The 22,160-nt window shown below is 47.2% G+C and overlaps 1 protein-coding gene across 10 annotated transcripts in view; it reads left to right on the top strand.

Moving 5' to 3' along the window:
- Positions 1 to 1,980: 1,980 nt before the first annotated feature.
- Positions 1,981 to 22,160, top strand: part of LOC148887648 (C-terminal-binding protein 2) — a 31,122-nt gene continuing 10,942 nt past the window's right edge. The window contains exons 1-8 of one of the 10 annotated variants that reach the window (XM_089016011.1): positions 1,981 to 2,291; positions 5,353 to 5,535; positions 9,439 to 9,524; positions 9,601 to 9,697; positions 11,625 to 11,756; positions 11,838 to 11,955; positions 12,379 to 12,468; positions 15,304 to 15,507. In XM_089016011.1, the coding sequence (XP_088872137.1) occupies positions 15,450 to 15,507 (58 nt within the window). In that variant the 5' untranslated portion in view covers positions 1,981 to 2,291; positions 5,353 to 5,535; positions 9,439 to 9,524; ... (3 more) ...; positions 12,379 to 12,468; positions 15,304 to 15,449. Of the gene's footprint in view, positions 2,292 to 2,532; positions 2,873 to 5,352; positions 5,536 to 9,438; positions 9,525 to 9,600; positions 9,698 to 11,624; positions 11,956 to 12,378; positions 12,469 to 13,124; positions 13,255 to 14,988; positions 15,115 to 15,303; positions 15,508 to 17,568; positions 19,326 to 20,818; positions 20,962 to 22,160 lie in introns of those variants that run through there. The other 9 variants (XM_089016012.1, XM_089016008.1, XM_089016010.1 and 6 more) reach the window with 9 other exon arrangements.

Here is a 22,160-nt window from a genome sequence, read left to right as displayed (position 1 = left end):
CCGTCTCATGTCGCTGTCAATTCCCCTCCGTGTGGAACGGAGAGAAATGAGATTAAAAAATAGTCTGTCAAAAAGATGTGGCAAGGGAGGTTGACTAAAAAAAATGTTTTTTTCCAAATACAGAAGGAGAATTAAAGCCATAAAATGGCCGATACTTAATTAAAAGAGAAGTTCAAGACCCGATTGTCACCTATGCCACTGTTTTAGGTGGCGTACGTCACTTTCCGGTGTCATTTTGGAGGTTAAACATCCAATAAATGTTGGATTGTTTCATCACGTTCTCACGAATGAGAACGTGATGAAAAAGTAACACGCATGGTTTTAATTTCGCCCTCCCGCCTCCCTCAAGTGAGCCTGTTGATGTCTGCTCCAGCGCAAAAAAAAAGTTATTAATGGCGCAATAACAAGTCAGCAAGCCCGGGCTTGGCGTACCCTCTCACGCTGTAATGATTTTTCCATACACGGGCTGAAAAGGTGGTGTCCATTTTTCAACTCGTCCTTTTTTTTGTGTGCGTGTTTGCTACCGAGTGTCCCTAGCACGCCGCCGGCCCCAATCTCGCCATACTTCGACCCAATTTCTGCTGTCTGTTGGCTCCTGCCCGGCAGCACTATGGCTCCAAGGAAAATTTCTCACAACATGGTGACCCTTACACGTTGCCAGAGTGCTTTTTGTACAGACTAAAAGACAAAACAGAACTGAGAATGTAAACAAAAAAAACCTCTGTGGGGCTGCTTTGCTATATCCAGCATCAGGTAAATTGAAGGAGGGGTTAACGGCGGTCTATTTGCCGCTCGCATTTTCACATCAGCGATGATTCATGAAGGGCCTTAACGGGCATATTTCTTCAACTCTTCTCGTGAACGACAACGTGTCACAGGTAAAAGATAAGGCAATGAAAATAAACAACAAGCGCTCACCTGGGGACGACAAATTGGGCGTCGCCGCCATAATAAAGCGCGTTTTCCATTAAAGCACTCTTGAGTCATAAAAACATGGCAAGCGTCTTGGATTTCACGTGCGGCTTGTCGCTTCGAAAACGGTTTATTGTCATTGGAAAGGCTCCTTTTCACTCAGGGATACTTGAATGTGGCCCAAGCTGTTAAAATGGCCGCTATTTCGTCAATTCAACAGCCAATCAAAATATTGACACAACTCGTATGCAACACGTGATCATCAACAACAAAAAATTAAAGTGATGAAATATTTTACTGCTACAGCACAGGTGGTTGAGAATGCATGTCGCACGTACGCAACTTGGTAATTTTCTTGAATCCTTCATTGATTGTTGTTAAACTCTTAACTGCGATGTATGGAATTTACAAGACATATTTACTTTCATTTTACAGGGACTAGGATGATTAGGATTCCTATTTATTTGACGCGATGCCAAAGTGTGAAACACTTTAGGAACAACTGCAACAGAGCTGCGACTGAGCATGATAAAAATGTGAATAATTGACCCCTTAGTATTCCGATCGATCAAGGTAGTTGGCAGGAGCGACTAAATCCACCAAAAATGAAGGAAACATGGCGTCGATAATTCATTAGCAGGGTAATAGATGTTGTTTCTCTCGAGAGCGCTGCCGTGCACACTACATGTTGCTCAAATGGATGGATAGGATGATAGGTAACAAAATGTATGTCATCCCCGCCTAAATCTGCACATCAGAAAACAGCATTCAGACGCGTGTATCAAAAATGACACCACACTTGAGTTACTCAATCCATCAATCCAAAATGATGGATTGCTGTGGTATTCACAAAGCACATCCTTATTTGCAACAAACGCCATGAGCATCATTAACTGACAGAAAAGGATAAGTGTCAAATCTGCTTGAGTCTGTGATGCTTTGACCATATGAGTAAAAAAAAAGACGGGGGGGGTGGGGGGTCCTTGGTGGATGTCATTGGCTTGAACGTGCCAAGACCCCGCCTTGATAAAAAAGAGAAGAAAACACACACGCACTTACACGAGAGTTGCACAGAGTGAGCAAAAAAGAGGCGGAGGGGAGAAAATAAACCGGACTTGGTTGGACTCGGCTTTTAATCAACAAGGAGGTGGTGTGTTTCCAACTGCATCTTTTAGGCGATCGGATAAGCAAGAAAAAGAAAAAGGAGAGGATTTTGTGTTTGTTTTTCCACCCTGAAGGATTAATAAAGTGGAATCTTGAATTACGGATAGGGATGATGCTACCCCAGCCGTTGACCACCAAGACGACGACGGAGACAACGATTGCGACGTGCATCTAAAAAAAGTCAACTTGCTCCCCCCTTTTCACAGTTCTGAAAGGTAAATTAAGCGAATGTCGGTGATTTAATTGAGTTCGCGATTCGCTCGATCGGCCATGTGCGGCCACCGTAAACGCTAAGGGAAGAGACGGGTCGGTCAGACTGACAGCGCTCCTCCCCCCTTCGTTAATGGCCGCCACCTTGTTCCATGAGCACCGTTCGGGGGCAAGGGGTAACTTGACGCCAACCGTCCTCCCGTCTCAGCGAAAATAGCCAACATATTTGCATTGCGAAGTTACAAACGTAGTCAGAAGGATGGCCCCTGAAAGGTCGCACTCTGAGTTGTGGTCGTTAAAACGTGCGGCGAACGACGCCGTGCACTTTTCTGCAACCAGCCACCCTCCCAGAGGCACCACCGCCACTACCGACTCGACCCCCGGCCCCCGCGCTGGAATTCATCGTCCGAGCTTTGTGCACAAGTCCCCAAACAAGCCGACAAGTATAAAATGTTGTTGATATTCCATATTCCCGTTAGTACTCATTTGTCGGATTTTTTTGTCCGGTACTTGAAGTACCATAGGTCAAAGGTGCAGCCGATCAGCTCATTAAGTCACAGAAAAAGATGCAAGTCGACGTTAAAAGGTATGCAACTGTGACCGGGAATCTTATAAAGACTTTTATAAATGCATCAAAATAATAGGACAAATGTGTATTAGTATAAGTTGCGTGGGGGGGCAAATTGGCGTCGAGCACCTCCAAATGCAATCAAAGTGGCTCCCAATGACCAAAAGAGCAGACAAGCTAGCAGCTAAATTGTAGCATCTGTCACATGGAAATGACCCCGACCTGTTTTTTTGTCAGATGCCCTTGCCATGACCTCTCCCTGGGTGGTGCGGGAGGGCCTCCAGTTCTTTGTGACTTGCTCTGTTATCATTTTTTTAGCATTTTCTTCAACAAGCTCGTGCACTAAGCCTTGATTGCTGCAGTTTTGCAGTCTTGTACTATCATCCCCAGAATAGTTATTTCCTTCCTCCTATTCGTCATCTTTCTCCCCAACGGTCAAATGCACAAGTGTCCTCCATCAAGGCCGTTGTTGTCAAAGAAGTTAAAATGGTGGAGCCTTCCACAAAGTCCATTAAAGTGGGCTTTTAATCCTACAGAAGTTAAACGAGTGTCCTGCTTCCTGTTTTCCCCTCTTATCCTTTGCATTAAAAATGTCTACTGTCTCGCTTCTAGAATCGACTCCCCCGCGTGAGGAATGTGCACTCTGCCGTCCTCCACCGTGTGTTGCCCAGCAGCGACCTATCACTCATGGCAATTGAGCGGCTCTCCAAGAGGGGACCCCTGTCGCCGCCGTGCAATATTTATTACCATCAGTCAAACCCTCCAACGAAATCCTCTCCGCCGCCGCCTCCTCCGCCCCCCCCTAGCCCACGGGTGAATAACGGCGGTTTCTCTAAGTTCCGCTTTAAAAAGTTCCCTCGCTGGCCACCATTAGCTGGGATTTATGGTGGCAGCTTTCCCTTCGGTCGCATACCTGTCAGACTTACAAGTGCGAGGACGTTTTAGACTGACAAGTGCGAGGACGTCTCTCGTTTAAGTCTTTTCATATTGTAAACTTTATTTTGATAAAGAGCCTGACTTTGCAGGGTTTATTTCTTTTGGTGAAAGCACCGCAAATTGGGCGGACGCTGGCAACGTTGCTGTAGGTAACACGTTTCATGTCATTTGTCTGGTCTCTCGGGGTGTTTGGCATCTTTGTTTTCCCCCAGCGTACAACTGGAGAAACTGTCTGCGTGAAAGGTAGTTATTGGACTTTCTTGCTGTTATCTACCCCCCCGCCCCCAGTCACCACTTTCCCCCAACTCTACTGACAGCTGAGTCCATCGTGTGATGTTTCAGTGGAAGGATAATTGGAGCTACGAATATCCTTATCACGGTGACAGTGAGCGCTCAGCTCTATTCAAAAGGGAGAAGATCCAGCGATACGTCTTACATAAGGCTGCTGAACCGATGCCCCCCCCTTTTTTTCCTCCTCAGCGCAAGTAAGCGGCACTGAACCTCATGTGGTTGGCGAGCAGCTGCGCTTACCTCTACGGTACCTTTACTAGGTCATGCCTTTATGTCAAACTCAGAGCATCCCTCCCCCGTCGTGTCGTCAGGGCGGGCGGCGACGTTAATTCATCGTCGTTTCATTGAATGCATATTAATTGGCGTAATCCACCGAGGGGGTTTCTCAAAGGCGAGCACAATAGGCCTTTATGATCTTAAGGAGGAAGTGGTCTTTTGGGACCCCTCATTGTGCCGCTAAATAGAGGTAAGTGAAATGAAATTACAAGGTGTCGCGTTTGGCGGCCAAGGATCATATTGAATAATTACCTCAATGTGGGGGGCGGGGGGGTACATGGCTTCCCCTCGCAAGATGAATGCGCTTTCAAGGTTATACGGGTATGGCGCCTCGGCCAAATGTTTTGAGAGGACAGGTTAATTTGGTGTCCCGGTAATGTGATTTGCGATGGCCACCTCTGTGTTGCCCTTGGTTTTCATTCTGGAGACAAGAACTCAACAGCACCCCCCCCCCCCCCCAAGTGTTTACAGGACCGCTAAGTGGATTTATCGATTGTGGGTCATCCTTATTTGCCCATCATTCCTCTGGCTTTGTTAATGATTTTTTTCTTCGTCTATTGTTCGCCATTCAGCGGTGAGTTTTATTTGGAGAGAATTTTCCTGTTTCATATGCACATAAACAAAACACAAGGCCAACGTAGAAGAGGAAAATTGCTGAGCGCAGGCAGCCAAATGGGGGTGAAGGGCCGCCATGGTAACGGGCGGCATGGCCGCGCTGCTTGCTACTTTGTCTCCCGCAATGTGCCGCTCAGCAGTTTTGTATCTGCAGATCAGTCCAGTTAATGAATACGCCTGGAAGCCAAGACCGGCGCTAGCCTCGTTTCCAACAAGTGGTTCGGTTTGCCGTGCGTTTTATTTTGCGCAAGCGAGGGCCCCAAAATATTTGTGCGATAATGGCATGAAAACTGAAGTTGTTGGAAGAATAGTTCAAAAATGTACATGTTCATTTCGCTTCCAATGTTGAGCTAACTAAAAAATGTTCTGTCGTTTTTCAGCTCAACTTAATTGAGGCGGCAGGACCCCCATCATGAAGGAGCCGAACGGACCCCTCGACTTTTGATGCGAGCGACTCACTAGCCAGGAGAGCAACTAGACGGTTTTACGCCGGTGCTGGATTTCGCATCAACTCGTGCGAGGCAGCTATCACAGAAGTAGAAGTTGGTCCTCTTTGACAAAAGGTAGGTCCTTCCACAAGAAAAAACAAAACCCGAACAAATTCGGGAATGGCGCTCCGTGTCATATTTTCAATTCCTGAATAAATTCGGGAATGGCAGTGAATGAGTTCAAACTTTTAGCCATACCGTCACGCGGATAGCGCTACGCTTTGCTTAAGCCCCCCCCGTTGACCCGAGTGAAGCTCTCACCGCTTATGTAACATCTCCAAACATTTGCACGGCATTCGGGGGAAGTCAGCCATACCGGAGCTGCGCAAAACTCCCATCGAGGTGGGACAGATGGCGAGCCTCATTTGCAGCCTCGCAAACTACCCGTGACGGCGGCGACAAAGCGATGCAAGCGCTAACGGAGGCCTCGCGGACGCCGGATCACGGTCGCTTACGTCAGCCAGGCCGTAAAGCATCGCCCGCTACGGCGTTATGACTGCGAATGGTAGCGTTTTCTGATTTATGGAAGCATTGATTGGTCTTTTAAAAGCGAGAAGGCAGCGTCTCACAGGTGGCGAGCCGCCGTTATTTCGCCAAAGCCATCGAAATGGCCGCGTATGGACCATCCATCACAGAGTTAAGGAAGGTGACCCGGACTTGTTTTGTAATTTGGTCGTTAATCAGCGCTCCGTCAGGTGCGTCGGCTTCATCCGCCGCTCGCAACTCTTTTGGGCAAAGTCCATTATCGAGTAAACACACAAAGAAAATGAAGACGCCCCGTCCTCCGCCGTCCCCGCAAAGGGGAGATCCGATGGCAGGCTCGCTGATGATGAGCGATGTTTACGGCCGGCGCTCTATTAAGGCCTTCCCTGCTTGCCGCGTAATGAACGCCCGCCGTTAGAAAATGGCCGTCGTAGCGGTCGTTTTAATCAAAATGCTGCATAATTGCCTACGAATGAGTTTTGAGGGTAACTTGGCAAGGTGACTGCTTATGGCGACATTAACTGTGTTGATTTGAATGGAATGAGCGCCGCCCTCCAACCCCCCCCCCCCTCTCACCTCGCCTTTTTTTTGTTGCATGCTAATGAAACCCTGTTACGTCCTTGCTTGGGTGACAATTGCGCTCTTAACTCTTTGTTTTGTACATGGAAACGCCTCCTCCAGATGTCCTCAACCCTGCGGGAGCCCCAAAAAAAGATCACCCCTCTCTTAACCAATACCGCAGTGTTATTGCTTGTTGATTCTGTTGGGAAGAAGGGTTAAATATTGATGACAAATCTCAAAAGGAGAGAGAGAGAAGGCGGGGTGACTGGAGGGGGGGGGTATTTTGGGTTAGCGCAGACAATGTACCATCTGCACACGGCGGGGCGTATTGAGCGACACCGGACGACTGCTGTGAGCAACGATTGCATTGTTATTAAATGGCTGTTGCCTCCCTGGCAGCCATATTAAAGCCTCTGATCCTTTGCCCATGCAAGAAAAGGAAAGAGAGAAAAGAGACACCCCCCCACCCCCTTCCAAACCAGCACCACTTACCACACTATCTTCCCCCCTTGTCTGGAAAAAAAGTCTGGCCTGCTGGACACAGTGACATAATGTGCAGCTGTAACAGCAGAGATTAGATGATGGCAGCGCAAGGAGACGGCGAGACAAGTACTACATCTACACGCAGCATATAGTCTTAAAACGATAAAATGAATGACGTAAAACGCCACAAAATGAAAACCAAAAGCGTTCAAGTCCCTGCCAAGCGATGTAACATATACACGGTGTAAATTGGAGCTAAGCCATACTTGGAATATTTGGAGTCGGGCGACTCCGTCAGATCAACAGCCCAGTCTGACGTCTCGAGGAAGTGAATGGCGGACGCTCATAAATATTCACGAGTCCCCGTTTTGTTGACAAAAAGTTTCCAAGGTCCCCCCCAGCCCCTACCCACCTCGCCCTCTCTCCAGAAGCACGTCGTCCTCTTTTGACGGGACCTGACATTTGTCAAGGTTCCGCGCTGAGGATTTGTTTGTGACAGCTTCAAATTATGGCGACGCACATGGAGCTGAAAGGGAGACGGTAGGGGATTGGCGGTGGGGGTGAAGAAGAAAAATAAATAAAAGAAAATGGCTGCGGCTTATTTTAAATGTCACTGGAGCAAGGTGAATGCATCCGCTCTCCCAAGTGTCACGTTGCAAATTCGCCACAATAGAAGTGCATTTTTTTTCTCGCCATTCTCCGTTTTGGGTCGGGCCCCGGCAGCCGGCGTTAAACCTTGTGAAGCTTTGCCAGCCTCTCGACGCTAACCGCCAACCGTTGACTTGTTTGTTTTCTGTGCGTAGGTTGCGACTGAGGTGCCAAGCACTCGGGACCCATTTTGGGGTTGCGAACGTATACGTTTTCAAGTTAAGCAAAACGTTGCCTTAAGAGCATTTCGTGGGAGGAAGTTCGCCAAACGGCGCCACCCGACGTTCACTATTTTATGTTCCTGTTGTTTATTATTTTGCTTTGTGTTGACTATTATGTGAAGCGCTTTGTTGCAGCTGTTGTGAAAGCGCTATATAAATGAAGACGTGTTATATTGTATTGCCCTTGTTGTTCTGATGATCCGTGACGTGTACGTCCAGCGCTGAACTACAACCGTCATCTCTTTTAATGCACACACTTGCTTGTACTGCCGCCGCAGTTCACCCCCCCACTGATTAACAGAGCAATTACATAACCCTTAACAGTGAATGATGATTGCGCTAACGATGAGCTCGTGTTGGATAATGACTTGCCGAGTTCGCATGTGCGAAAAAAACAAGCACAGGGACGAAAGCGGCTTGTGTTTACCGCAGCTGCACAGAGTCGCATATGTCCCCCCTGCATCAACCCCGGAGATGGAGAATTAACAACAAAAGTAGCTTTTAATTGGGTTTTTGTTGACAAAATGTTGCCTCGGCGCGCCAGTTGCACAAGCGACCGAGGCATTACGCGTATGATTCGCCATGCGAAATGTCAACGCTCATTTAAATTTGAATCTCAGCGCTCGATCGGAATAGTCGCGCTCGCTTCTTGGCAAGCCGTAACAGAGCAAGCTTTGGCTCCACTAATACCGGGGCCTAAGGCCACAAATGTTGCCTCTTGAGAAATGTAATCAGTTTGCTCCACTTGGGCCCGACCGAGCCTGGTTGCTGTTAAGAGACCAGACAGCTCAATCTGCAGCTGGATCACCCGAGGTGATTTTTTTTCTTCTGTGGTGGAGATAACCGTATAGCCTTTTAAAATTAAAATGCTCTTCTCCGAGGGTTCAAAAAGCTCCTTAAAGACTAGGTTACCCTCTTTTACTGACTCCCGCATCAACAGAAGATGACATCCAAGCAGACACAAATTATAAAATTATATATGAAATAGCAGAATGAGCCATTGTTGTGATTGTTTTTTTTCTAATCAGGAGACTCATCGTAAAAAAAAATACAGGTAACATCTGACTTACAACCAGCTCGACTTGCGACCACCCGTACTTACGACCATGACCTGCAGACCCTAGATTTCGACTTCACACCTTTCGACTTACGACCGCTCGGTCGGAACGGAACTCAGTCGTAAGTTGGATGTTACCTGTACATGACATGTGCAGCGCTATACTTAGCACTACCCACAGTGACATCAGTCATCGCAAAAGGTAATTACAGTCACCGGCCGAGACTGCCTTTTTCAGTAAATACGATCATTGATCACATTGCTAAGTGAAAAAAATAACTAAATAACATGGCTTGTAACCCTCCGTCTTGTTCAGTCAGCTTGATGTGCATGGAACACAGTATCAGCATGGTAAGACTCAGGGGATTCTTTGTGTGTGTCTTTTTAAAAGAACGAGTCAGACGCTCAAATGTGTGTCATCTCCTGAGTGCGACACCAGCTTGGCCCACTTCTGCCTGACCGAATAGACTGTGTGTTGACCCCCCCCCCACTCCCACCCTCTTTTTCTTGTCTCTTTTTGTTTAGTGCTATCGTTCCTGCATGGGGTTCCACTTCTCATGACCTCCCTTCAAACAAAACACAGCAAAACTGAAAGACGCGCGACATCCCAGGTGAATCCACAAATCAGGCGAGACCACCCTGCGCACTAGCGCAGAGTTCATAGCCTTGTGTTTTTTTTTCTTCTAGACACCATGAAACTCCACGACTTTGCATGAGCTGATTTGATCTGACACGAAAAACTCGCATCTCAAGTTTGTCCGTCTGCATTCCAACATATTGCCAAGTAAGACCAAGCATGCACAGTGTGACAAATTTAGTCATTTAGTATTGATTTCTTTTTATTCTTATGGCAGAATTAAATTGAATGTTAAAAGAATGAGAAACTAAATCGAGAAAGTCGTTTCAGTTGGTGCCATAATTTGCATGTTCCAAAAATGGACCCATGTGCGTCTGTCTGTTTTGACTTCCTGTCACTCTGGGCTGCCTCAGGCCTCATTATGCCATTAGCCGCTCGGGGCCTTCGAGTCAATTTGCTGTCTGGAAAGTGTGACGGAACCCCCCTTGACCTCCCCTTCACAGGGTCACCACTCTTTGCCGGAGAGGCCGGTCAGCTGAGAAATGAGTGAGCGCCAACCAGTGTATTCACTTCACGCTCGGATTATGTATTTGACACTAAGAGTGATGTAGCGCTTACATCCTCCCCGCTGGTGATCATACCGCACGGTTGGATTGGGGAAATTTAGAGCCTTTCATCGTAGCTGCCATGTGAAAAAAAATAAAAATAGCGGAGGGTTTTATAGACTGAAAATAAAACCTTCAGATTTTTTTTGTCAGAAAAAAAAAAATCTGAAGGCGTCAGGTAGAAAAGCGGCGACGAGTGGGTGGTAAGTAGGCGGCCGAATAGATTCCGGGTCGTGCACGTCTAAAAAGAAGTATTTGCTTCAGTCACTTTGTCATTTTCCACGTTTCATAATGCGCTGCCTCATTGACTCTTTTAATTACATTTGCAGAGAGGGATGACATTTTGTATTTTTATTTGATGTTATTTGTACTTAGGCAGCAGCTTTTGGTATTATTAAAGTAATTGTGCATCAGCGTTTTTTTGTCAAACCAGCACAACTTCCCCTCTTCGCCGATATGTCGCAATCTCATCACATTTAGGAGACAGAGGGGGGGAAATAAAATTCAATGAAGGCCTGCGATAGTTAGGATAGAAACCCGGGCCAGGGTGTGGGATAAATCAAACGTCCTCCTGGCGGTTTTATGGCTCTGGAAAGAGCGAGAGAGAGAAAGAAAGGGGAAGAAGTGGTTAAATTTAATGGCGGCAGATAGAATTGTTAGTCTGCACACCCCCCCCCCCCACCCCACCCTTGCTTGATCCTCCCCCCAATTAGATCAGGCCTCTTTCGACCGAGCTTGATATACGGAGTTAATTCAGATAGCTTAGCGCTATAAGTCAAGTGGTCTTAATGTGGCGCTCTGTGTCCTGTCGTATCCGCCTCTACTTTCTATCAGGTGTTAAACAATGACCAGAACCCCCACCGTTATCGCGGTCATCTCGGTCACGTCCTCCCCATTCCCCATCGGGGTCACGCTCACCATCCCCGCCGCCCCCCCTATGGACCCACCCGTGACCTCTCGGCTGACTTAAGCCTTCTGCTTTCCTAATAAGGAGCATGGGGGGGGGGGGGTTTGCAACCAACATTGGCTAGTAAAGCAGACCCTCAAGTGGTTCCTGCGAGGGTAACACGGGACCCTGCTCTCCATGGCACTTGATTTAATCCGGCCCCCTCTATGCGTGGCGAGTGGAGGGCGCTTTAGTCTGGGAGCAGATGGGTGGATAAATGGGAGGTAGGGGGCTCGGTGGTTCATTTCTTGTGCTTGGGAATCCCAGATAGTTCACAAACGGGACTCGAGCTGTTTTCCAGAGTTTGTTTCTGTGACTTGGTTTTTTTTCTCAGTAGCAAAAAAAAAAATTCCAGCAGTACAAAAGTAATTTAATGCTATTGCTAGTTAGTGATGTTACTGAGGAACCATTACTGCGATTTAGGCCCGACTAGTTTCCTGCCGAAATGGTTTGCAGCAGGGATCAGTGATTACATCTCCACGCTGATATCCGCGGCCGTTCGGAAAAACGCCATCTCAGCATAAACGCACGGCGGCAGCGGTGCGATTTGTATGAGGAAAAAAAATTGACGAAATGATTTTAGGAGACCGAACACGCTCCCTCTTGAGGAAACGGCCCCCTTGGAACCGGTCCTGAGTTTGCAGCATCTTTATCTCTGCAGCTGTCACCGCGCCGGCACTACCGTGCGATAACTCAAGTTTGAGAAAAAGCGCAGGTTTGATCCCTCGTGTCACAATGATGAATGGCCGTTTTTATTCTTCCGTTGCCCATCAGCACTTTTTCCTTCGCTGTGCAGTTAATCCGTCGAGCCGAGTGCACTCCGACGGTCATTTTTCACTTGGAATTCTAACACCGGCATCCAAGCCCTTCCGGACTGAAGTGGCGCCCTGTCAACGAAAATGAAAGGGAGTCAGGTGCGGTGCTCCGAGATTGGGAGAGTCCATTATCGGGAGTGGGGAAGGGTGTGGGGGTGTCAAACGTTAAAAGGATCGTCACGTCTGTCCGGATAACATGGCTCAATGGGACGATTTACGATGGGCTTTCTTCTGGGAATCCAACAGTCGTCACGGTAACGTCCACATCATTTCAGATCATATATTTAGGTGTGTAATATACTCATGTGGAACTGTCGCAGCTTGGAAATGAAGCGGATTTACGTGGGACAGGAGATGTGAGACAATCAGTGGATGCTACAGCTTCGTGTTTGTTTTCAACATTTAGCTCTGTGTGTTTTTTTTCTCCTTCTTTCTTTCCTTTTTACTTTCATCACTTTGCTGCGAGGCTAATCCAATGCAATCTAAAATGCTTCCAGCTCAGCCCTTATGTTTTACTTCCAGGTGTTTTCCCATCCACAACAACTCTGATAGTGTCTCAGAAGCTTGGGTGGCCTGGTCCGTCTCTTCAAACACCGGTAACACGGCCAAAAGGTAAGGGAAAAAAATACCACAACGATTGATCTTTGTGAGTTCAATATTTTTTTTAATGAACTCACCACGTTATTCCGCCCAGCAAATTAATTCCAATCGTAAACCCGACATTGAACCCACTTGCAATTATGCCCTTCAGCATTCCAGTTTCGCAATCCGGTTCGCCACTTTGTACTGTGGACTCTATTGTTTGAATTGGCACGCTCCCAATACAAAGCTTGCGTACGGCAAGCTTTGCGCTCTCCGCCATCCCGCTGGGAACTTGTGGGCACATTCCAAGGAGGACCGGTAAGGTTGGGTGGGGGTCATGGAAGCACCTCAGTTTCTTTCACGGGTGCCTCTGAATCATCTTTTTTTTTGGAAGGATACAAAAGGAGCGCTGCTGTGGCCTAGCACCAACAAGTTGGCACGCTCCAGAGTTTTTTTCCCCTTGTTCTGGTATTTTTATTGTCTTTATTTTTTGCTCCAGCTTCTGCAGCGCACAGATAACCTCGCCAGGTGGAACTTTGCAAGTGTATTGATTGGACGTAAATAGCATTCGGCGGACTGCAATGCAAAATTCATTCCTAGTGCAGCAAATCGTGCATGTGGGCAGCGTGATGATGATTATAAACGGGTATTTTTCATTTCTATATTTATTTGGCACGCTTTTCCAGCAAATTCTAATGGTGTCAAGTTGTTACCTTCCCACGCGGATGGCGGGACTCATTCGGAACACGAAAATCACACCGCAAGGAGGCGGCCTGCCACGGGATATTAATAGATGAGCCGGGTTGGTGTTGCCAGGTGACCACACCTTCCCCGTTTCCTCTTTCCTTTGTTTTGGCACCGTGCTAACAGATTGATTTGGAAAAAGCGGACACCAAGACTTTGAAAACTAAAACCATGAGCCTGTTACGAAGCGACTCAAGACTACAAAGTCAACAGTGAGAATTGCAGGAAGCGAAACACAGTCAATTGCTTCCTTTGGCGTTTTGCCTCTCCGGCGGCAAATAAGCCCCCGCGCAGCAAGCAGGTGGTCGTGACCTTTTGAATAATTCAGTCGCATCCGCAGATGCCCGCCGAGCGTCAGCTCCCTTGGACACTTTGTCTTTTGTAACAGGCTCCATTTCTTTTTGACTGAGAAATTTCAATTGATCAATCAAAAAAGAAGAATAATTTGCAGCTTTTGCCCACTAACACCAAAGCCTGAAAGCGCAGCTCACCAGCACTCACTTAAGCGGCCACGAGCAACAAGGGCGATCAATCACTGGTCAAGTGCTAATCCATCAATCGACTAATGAGGCTGCAAAGCATTTCTGCTGCAGACTAATTGATACCCGCCCCCCCGTCATGACCCTGGTGACAAAGGGGGCAATCATCTTCGACCATTGATATTTCCAACTTCTCATAGCCTCTTCACACCAAAACCTTTCGTATTTATCATCTTACAACCAGTAAATGGTTTGATTCTGTGTCTACTGACCAAAAAAGCCACAACTACTCAGTAAAAGGACCCCAAGCAACAACAGCGATCGATCGCTTGTCGAATGGCCGTCCGCCGCTAAATCCATTAATCGACTACCGAGGCCGCAGAAAGTGTTTGGGCTCGTAGCTAATTGAAACCAGCGCTTTGCACCCCCGATTCCCTCCGCTGATGGACAACCACGGCGCCCACTCATCCAACGTTTGGTTTGCCATCTAATTTATGCACAAATATTTTTCAGTCAAGACTCGGCCACGATTCTTAATGTATTAATAATAATACATTTTTGTCTATAAGCGCCTTTCAACACCTCTCAATCACAAAACAAAACAATAGATGCAATTATACATTACAAATGATAAAATAAATACAAGTTACACATTATTCTGAAAGACCTTTTCGACACTATGTCCCAATCACTGCAAGAAAATGTCAGTTGCAAAAAATAATTGACTTTTTGAACTGCTATTGAGCGACGTAATATTTTTTTTTGGACAGCGCTTCTTCCTCCCCGTTGTAAACAATTTGATAGCTCTGTTTTTGGACGCCTTGCTTTCCACAGAGGACTTTCAAAACCTCAGGCAAGGATTCCCACCCTCCCTCTTTCCCCCCCAAATGTTTTTATTCCTGATCCTTGTTTGCTTGCTAACATCAAAACATCTGTCGGCGTCAGCGGGAGGAAGGCCGCCTCAGCTACTGAACAAGCAGTTTTCTTAGTTGCAACAATTAATCCTTTTTGTGTGAGCTTTTTTTTGCTTTACTTGTGCCGGCCAGGGGATTAAAAAAAAAAAAAAAACATCAGTCTTGCCTCACGTTCTCTACAGCAGCAACGCATTTGTGCAACATCGCCGGTAATGTGGTTTGGCGATTAGAAAATAACATGCGTTTTCACTTCACTCTGCTGTTTAGTCGTTAAAGTGGAAAAAGATTGACAGGCATTGATTCCTCCTTGATTGAGTTCCACTCTGAATTGCTTTTAACTACCCTCTACTGGGCTCAATGTGTTACATTATCCGTCCGTGTCTTCCAGCCTGTGCGCTCTTTTTTTTTTTTAGGGATCAACAACTTTCTTGGCAATGCTGTACTCAGCAGGTCTTCTCGATACATCGTAAATCCTTCCATGAGTGCAGGACTTGGGTTTTCGTCAGAATGCGGTTTATTGGAACTATAATGTCAATAAAGTGAGATGCAAAAATATTTGAAAATTCCAGAAATTATGCGATTAACTCATTGACTGCCAGACGATGTGCAAAAAACTTTAGTGCCAGGGTTTTGTCATTTTCACTCAAATTGCAGAACCCACAAAATATTGAGTTTTAGGTTTTAGTTTTAGTTTTAGTTCCATAACTTGTTTCTCTCCCCCGCTTCAGGTGTGTGTGCCGAGGCGTTATGCCCCGGGGAGCAGTGCCCGCAGTGCACTAGAGGCATCTGAACCTTGTCAGCCTTGGTAAACCCGAAGCCACACCGTCAACCCCCCCGGCCCCCTTGTTTTGCCGAGACGTCCTTTTCGGAGGCCATGTCTCTTACCGACAAGCACAAAGTAAAGAGGCAGCGACTAGACCGAATCTGTGAAGGTAAGGATCTCGTCTCTGTCATTGTTGTGCCTACTTTTATCACTGAGTCCATCACTTGGGTTTCGGAGCCCCATCTAATGAATTACTTGGGGGGAAGCCCATAAAATACTCACATTTGCAGAGGATTACATAAAAAAAATCTCAAAAAATATACATTTGAAACAAATGTATGATAGAAAAAAGTATGATAGAAAAAAATGCTAGCAAAATAAATGTATTTGTGGATGGATCACTCTTCTGTCGGTGTTTTATAAATCATTTATTTCAACACTTAAAAATGGGAACTCGCTTGAAAATCAAACTGGTCCCAACAAAGGGTCTCGTGGGGGACCTATAAAATAAATACTCGTCCCACCACTCGCATGTAGGGACACGATAAGGCCGCCATGACGACAATCTCGACTCCAGGAGAAAGCAAACACGGCGCCGAGCCCGAACTGGTTATTGTCTCTGGCAGCTGGGCTAAAAATTCCTCTCTGCCGTGACTCATCGCGATCCAGTTTGGCGCCGTTGGCAGGCAGAAGAAGGAGCGAGGGACGCTCTTCTCCTTCAAGATGTGAAGCGCCGCCTTTTGACAAAGTGTCCGCCGAGACGGACGACGTGCTTTCTGCACCGGCCAAAGCCACCACGCTGCCTTATCTTTTCTTTCCCGCTGTTTTCGTCCTTCTCGTCGCACAAGGTGCTTTGATCAGATACGAAGATGTCCTTTACCTTTTTTTGAACAAACTGAATCGGCCCCCCAAAAATATATACCGCAGCTCTTCAAAAAACAGCATCTTGACAAATAATAAATGTCAAGATGTTTTTTTTCTTTACCACCACACCGTCAGATTGACTACCCTTTCTCGCTTAGCCCCGCCCCCTCATTCACCCCCACTTTATCTCACCAGAAAGCAAGTGGGCCGTCGCCGCTCCCCTTCTGTCCGCCCCATCTGTGCTGCTGGCGGCACCAGAAACTAAAATAGGAAAGCAAATATTCACCTTTAGGGGATGCAAAATCTCTGCACATCCTCGCTCAGATCCCAGGTTTTTGCAACGTGAAAAAAATCAATCAATTTTTCCACCATTAATGACCGATAAATCAATTAAAATGGAAATCTGTTGAGAAGGAAAGCCAAAATGAAAAAAAAGATAATTGAGTTGCTTGAAAGTGTGTTGCGATTTGATTGGTTCATTCTGAGCACAAAAACCTGCTCGCGCTATAAAACGAAAATACTAACAGGAATAAACAATCATTGAATCATTGAAAGAAATCGTCAAATTATCCGCTGCCATACTTTAATTCATGAAGTTGTCATGAAAGTTTAATCGCTGAGTGGAACGGCTGTCTACTGAAATCATTCCCGCCGCTATCTCGGCCAGCCAATTCCCGCCGTTAGCATCCCGTGGCCTAGAAAGATGGCCAGATTGCTCCAAAGGCACCACGGCGACTGGACGCCTGTTCTCCGCATTGTACTTTTTAACTAGAACCCACTTGCAGTCGTAGTATTGGCACCAAATATCGCAATTCTTCCTTTTTCTTGTATTATTCAGGCTAGTCCCCCGTTGCACAAGTGTAATATAGCATCCTCACTTAATTATGGAGGAGTCCTCACGAGACGCACACAAGATAAATTTGGCAACTGGCTGCTGCTTTGCCGATCAATTGTGGCAAAGGAATCTTTCCACTAGATTTGATTTAATTCGAGTTAGATTTACGTCAATCTCCACCCTGAAAGATCATTTTTGTTGAAGCAATCAGCAGTGTGATTTTTGCAACGATCTCACACTGCTCGACTATCTTCTTAACACCACTTGCGATGATCAATTTCTTTTGTGATCAAACATAGCACAGGGTGGATTAGCACCTCGCCCCAAAGTTGGATGAAGTTCTAATATTTCAAGGGGTTGAATTATTTAGTTGGGAGCCACACGATAGCGCGAACGTAAGAATGAGCATCAGAGGCGACCGAAAGCTGCAACTCAGGTGTGGGTAGTGTTTCACTTCTTTGCTCCTCCCTATTTTTTGATAGGCGTGGACGTAATTTTAGAGTTGAAACGCAACACATGTCCGTTGTGGTCTGTTTCATTTCCCCCGATGCCTAATCCGAGCGAGCGGGGTACATATTTCTCTGAGGGCCACAGAGACGAGGCCGTAAGTCGCTGTCGTTACTGCGGGACCGTTTCCGACCTGAGGAATTCGTTGACGCCCGGCAGCGGTGAAAGTGGAACTTGCTTTTTGCGACACTTGGATCGTAAGACCCACGTTCCGTTTCTTGGATCGTCAGCGTGTGACCCGGTCCACCAACCGGGGCAGCGGCAGTTCATGAGTAAGACACCTCAGTCGGATCTCTGCGACGGCCTTTACCTCAAGCGTGCCATGTCAGGCCGGGGTGCTGCACGACCCCATGGTTATTTTCCGCCCGCCCCAACTGGTCCGCTACCCGAAGACCCAGACTTTCTTCGGGATAGCCACCGACTTCTAACCAGATCAGCCTTGCATTACGGGCACGGCGTTAGGGGGTTGAGGCCTCTATGGGATCAAGCCAGAGCCACACCTTCCACGCAGGCCGCCGGTTCTCTACCTATCCCCACGCAACCACACCCGCCGCCTCCTCCCCTTCCTGTCCAAGAGCTGAGCCGTTTGTACAGGGAAACTCTGGGATCCAAGATTATCTCGGACGCTCAGCATATTGCCGGCGGCTCTCCTTCAATCTACGAACCTCAGCCCCATTTTCCCAATTACGCCGCTACGCAGTCGACCGGCGCCGCTCACCAACCACTAAACAATTTCGGCAGCTTGTCTCTGGAAGCCCGTCGGTCGGCCGCCACCGATTCCGCGGTGGACCCGACTTCGCTTGGAATGGACGCCGCTCTACCTCGCGCTTATGGAGCCATAGCCTCCCAAAGACTTCCTTATGACCCCAACTACGATCCTAGCACAGCCATGATGGGTTCGGCGGCGGGAATTTGCGCTGGATTGCCCGTCGCGGCGGACCCCAAGAAGATGGCGGACACCGGCTTCTTGGCATTTTTGCGAGGCGAAGGTCTGGCTGAGAGTACCATCACTCTCCTTCTGCAACACGGATTTGATTCCTTCCCCGTGCTGGGTATGATGGAGGACAACGACGTCCGTTCTGTCGCCCCGAACTTGGCGCAGGCCCGCGTTCTTTCCCGGATCGTGCTGAGTTCCAAGACCGGCGCGGCGGCACCCCGTACCCGATCCAACAGCTTCAGCCACCGCAACGATTACTACGTCCAGCCTCAAGGTTTGTCCATGGATCCCGGCCTGATGCAGCAGCCCCCAACCGCTATCCAAGCGGCGTCTCCCAGATTAGGGGAATTTCTCGGGAGGAGACCCAGCAGCGCTCCGTCCCAACACCTTTTGGAGACCACCTCTTTTCCGGCGCTGCGCCCCCTGGCAGCCGGAGCTTTACCAATCAGCCCTGCAGGTTATAGCCAGGCTGTAAACCAAGGAAGACATTTTTCCATGTACAATGCCCACACTGGCCTCGCCATGTCTGCTCTTGGCCAACAGCCCCCGCCTGCTCCGGGAACTCCCGGAGCTGCACCCAAAACCTTCTCGGGCTCTTATTCCCCCATGGAGTTAATGAAAAGAGCCCCCAACCTTCCCCCTGCCTCACCGGTAGCTGCTCCGAGCCCTCTTCACAGCCCGCAACTCCTACGTAAAGGAATGAACGCCGTTCCGGAGAGTAGCGTTGTCGCCTCGGCTTCCGCCGCCGCTCTCCAAGCGCTAAACCCCAGCACCTCCAAGTTAGTCGGACGTCGCACTGGTCCGCCCGTCATTGTTTCGACCATGACCGCAACGCCCGATACAAGTACGATGATCTCTCTTCTCTAACTTTTGTCTTTGTCGGCCTTTGATAGACTTACGAAAGTTAGTCACGTGACGGTCAACAAGAAAGAACTGACTCCATCATTTATATTATTTGACGTAGTACATTCGTACAACGTCCCTAAGCTGCGATGCGCCTCCTTAGCAATCGCTACTTTTTGTCTTGCTAAGAATCAACTGGCGCTGTATTTGGTTGTTTTCCAGGGACTAACTATAAACCAAAAGTAGGAACCCTGGTTCTATTTTCCGATGGTAAATATCGCCGTTGTTATTTTACACTCTACTCTCTCCTAATCAGGTGCTTAAGTGGCGTGTCATCCAATTAGTCTAATAAGATAGACCGTTGTCTATTATAAGAACCGTTTTTTTATAGACGCCTTGTCTGTTTTTTAACACCATAAATATTATTTCTTCTGACAGTAATCATGAAACTTGCGCTCTCTTCTTAAAGCTTATTAAACGCACAATTCTCGCGCTTGTATTTATGCAGAGGAAGAAAACCACAATTTTTTTCTATTTAATGTATTTTTTCCCCCCGTATATTGCGTTAGCGATGACCATGAACAGAAAATGCGTTCTTGGCTTTTTTGATGCGTTCTTGGCTTTTGAAAGTCACGAACCACCGAACGTTGTCTTTTGTTGGTGTTCTATGATCATTTTTCAATTACGTTCAACAGCACTGAATGTAACATGGACATTTATACTGTTGAGTAAATCGGGTGGCGTTAAATTACCGCCATACCAAGGTTATCGTGATGATTTTTGTTTATTTTATTTTTTCGCTACCTTGGCGGCAGTGCAAACTCATTTGCATAAAGCTGATATTTGTTGCTTCGGTAACTTCATCTGATAATGGCCTGGCCGGGCGGGCCTCACACGCAAACAAACGCAAAGCGTATTTCTTAATTGTCTGTTGCTACGCAACCCTGGGCTCCGGTGGCAATCAGAAGGTGGATAATCTTCGCATTTAAGGAAAGTGGGGGTGGGGTGGAGGGAGGTAGTGCTGTGCTTTGCTACCCCCTCGGAGCAAGAGAAAATTGAGCGGAAATAATGACGACTTTGTCGCCGTTTAGTTCTCGAGGGGTTTGTGATATCATGCGTAGGGGCACTTGTTGACTTGTCTTGCACCCCTCCTTTATTTTATTTTAAAATTATTCGCTTAACAATGACTGAATTTGAGAGACCTTTGTTTTCATTATTTCTATTTACAATGTCATAATGATTTAAAACAGATTTTTTACTTACAGAATCTGCTTTAAATTAGATATCAAGTAGACAGGATGAACTTAGTACAACTATGTCATAATGATGTTTTGCAATATCGTCGATAATGGCCACGCCGATATCGACCAATAGGTTTGTTTAATTGTTGATTCACCTGAATTTTTTTTCACGTTGACAAAGTGAAATAAGTTTTACGTTAAGATTGCACGGCTCTACAAGATGTCTGGCGGTGGGAGGGTTCTGCGTCTTGGTTGGCTAAGTGGCGTTAATAATGACATTAAACACTCCGGTCCAGCTTAGTCGCCACAGTTCCCTTCTTCTCCGCCAAAGTAGCAAGTGCGCAACCTCGGTCATGGAATTGTCCGTCAGCGGCGTCCAGCACAGCAGCACTGCAAGTGAGTAGCTTCCACGTCACGTGACGTCAACTCGGGCGTGTTATTGGCTTCCGGCGGAGGTGGCGAATCGCGTGTCGTCACCTTCTTTCCTACAGAAGCTAATCCACTCAGGATCAGCCGGGCTTTTTTTAGTTGGGAGTATTAGCGTGGGCGGGGTTTGCTAGCTGACCTTTGCGTTGTCTAAAAAGTGAAAAGATGTTAACTCGTTCACTGCCAGACTTGTGCAAAAATGTCTCCACCTCAATGCCAGGGTTTTTTTCTTATTGTCACTCGAATTCCAGGACCCACAGATTATTTGGTTTTAGGACGACATAAACATTCAATGCAGCGTGAGAAACCTGAGACTCTCTTCTTTCATCAAGAAAAAAGAGTTAATTCCTAAATGATATGGGTCTGCAGTTATGAGCTTGAAATGAGGGCTACTGTACAAAATACAATACTATTGATTTATATTGCGCTTTAACAACAGCCGAGAGCACACTACTCCAGCCAATCTTTCACGTGACGTTACAACGCTTCACGATGATACCCCCTTCCGCTCCAAAATTACCCGCCGCCATCTCATATTATCCCTTCTCTTGTCAAATGGCAACAGCGGCCAAAACAGACAACTGCACACCTCCTCCCTCCCGTTTATGTTTTTTTCCGAGTGTCTCTTCCCTTTTTTTCTCAGTTGTGGGCAGGTCACTCTGAATTATTCATCAGCCTCAAATGAAAAAGCTCATGGATATTGAATATCCTCTGTGAAGTGTTGGCCAACTGTGTTTTATATCCCCCTCCGACCCTTTTCTCCCTGTGAAATAATAGAGAAGGTACAAAACGTGTTATCGCCATATCTGTCTGCCAGTATGTTTCAAAGACTTACCAATCTTTGCACATATTTACCTTGGTCTCTCCTGGATAGCGAGTGGGAGTCCGTGAGTGGGGTGGGGGTGTCGAGAGGAAGATCAAAAAGCTGGAGATGCCAAGGGGGTGAGATAAAAAAAACATCTCTCATCTTTTTGGGTAGAACAACAAGCTGGTTGCCGGTTTGCTTTGACACGCCGTACCCAGTACTACTTCCTGGTTGCAGTGGTCCTTATCACCCCCACAGCCTCATTGTAGTAGACCCCTTTGCCCCCAGTCACCACATCTGGGGACCACCTGCAGCTGACGTGGTCGCAGCGGTGGCTTTTCGTCCTTGACATCTCCCCCACGTC

The sequence above is a fragment of the Hippocampus bargibanti genome, linkage group LG15 (assembly GCF_051943395.1).
Source record: "Hippocampus bargibanti isolate YZ-2025 linkage group LG15, ASM5194339v1, whole genome shotgun sequence".
In the NCBI taxonomy this organism is placed as follows: Eukaryota; Metazoa; Chordata; class Actinopteri; order Syngnathiformes; family Syngnathidae; genus Hippocampus; species Hippocampus bargibanti.
This window is presented reverse-complemented; position numbering and strand designations above follow the sequence as displayed.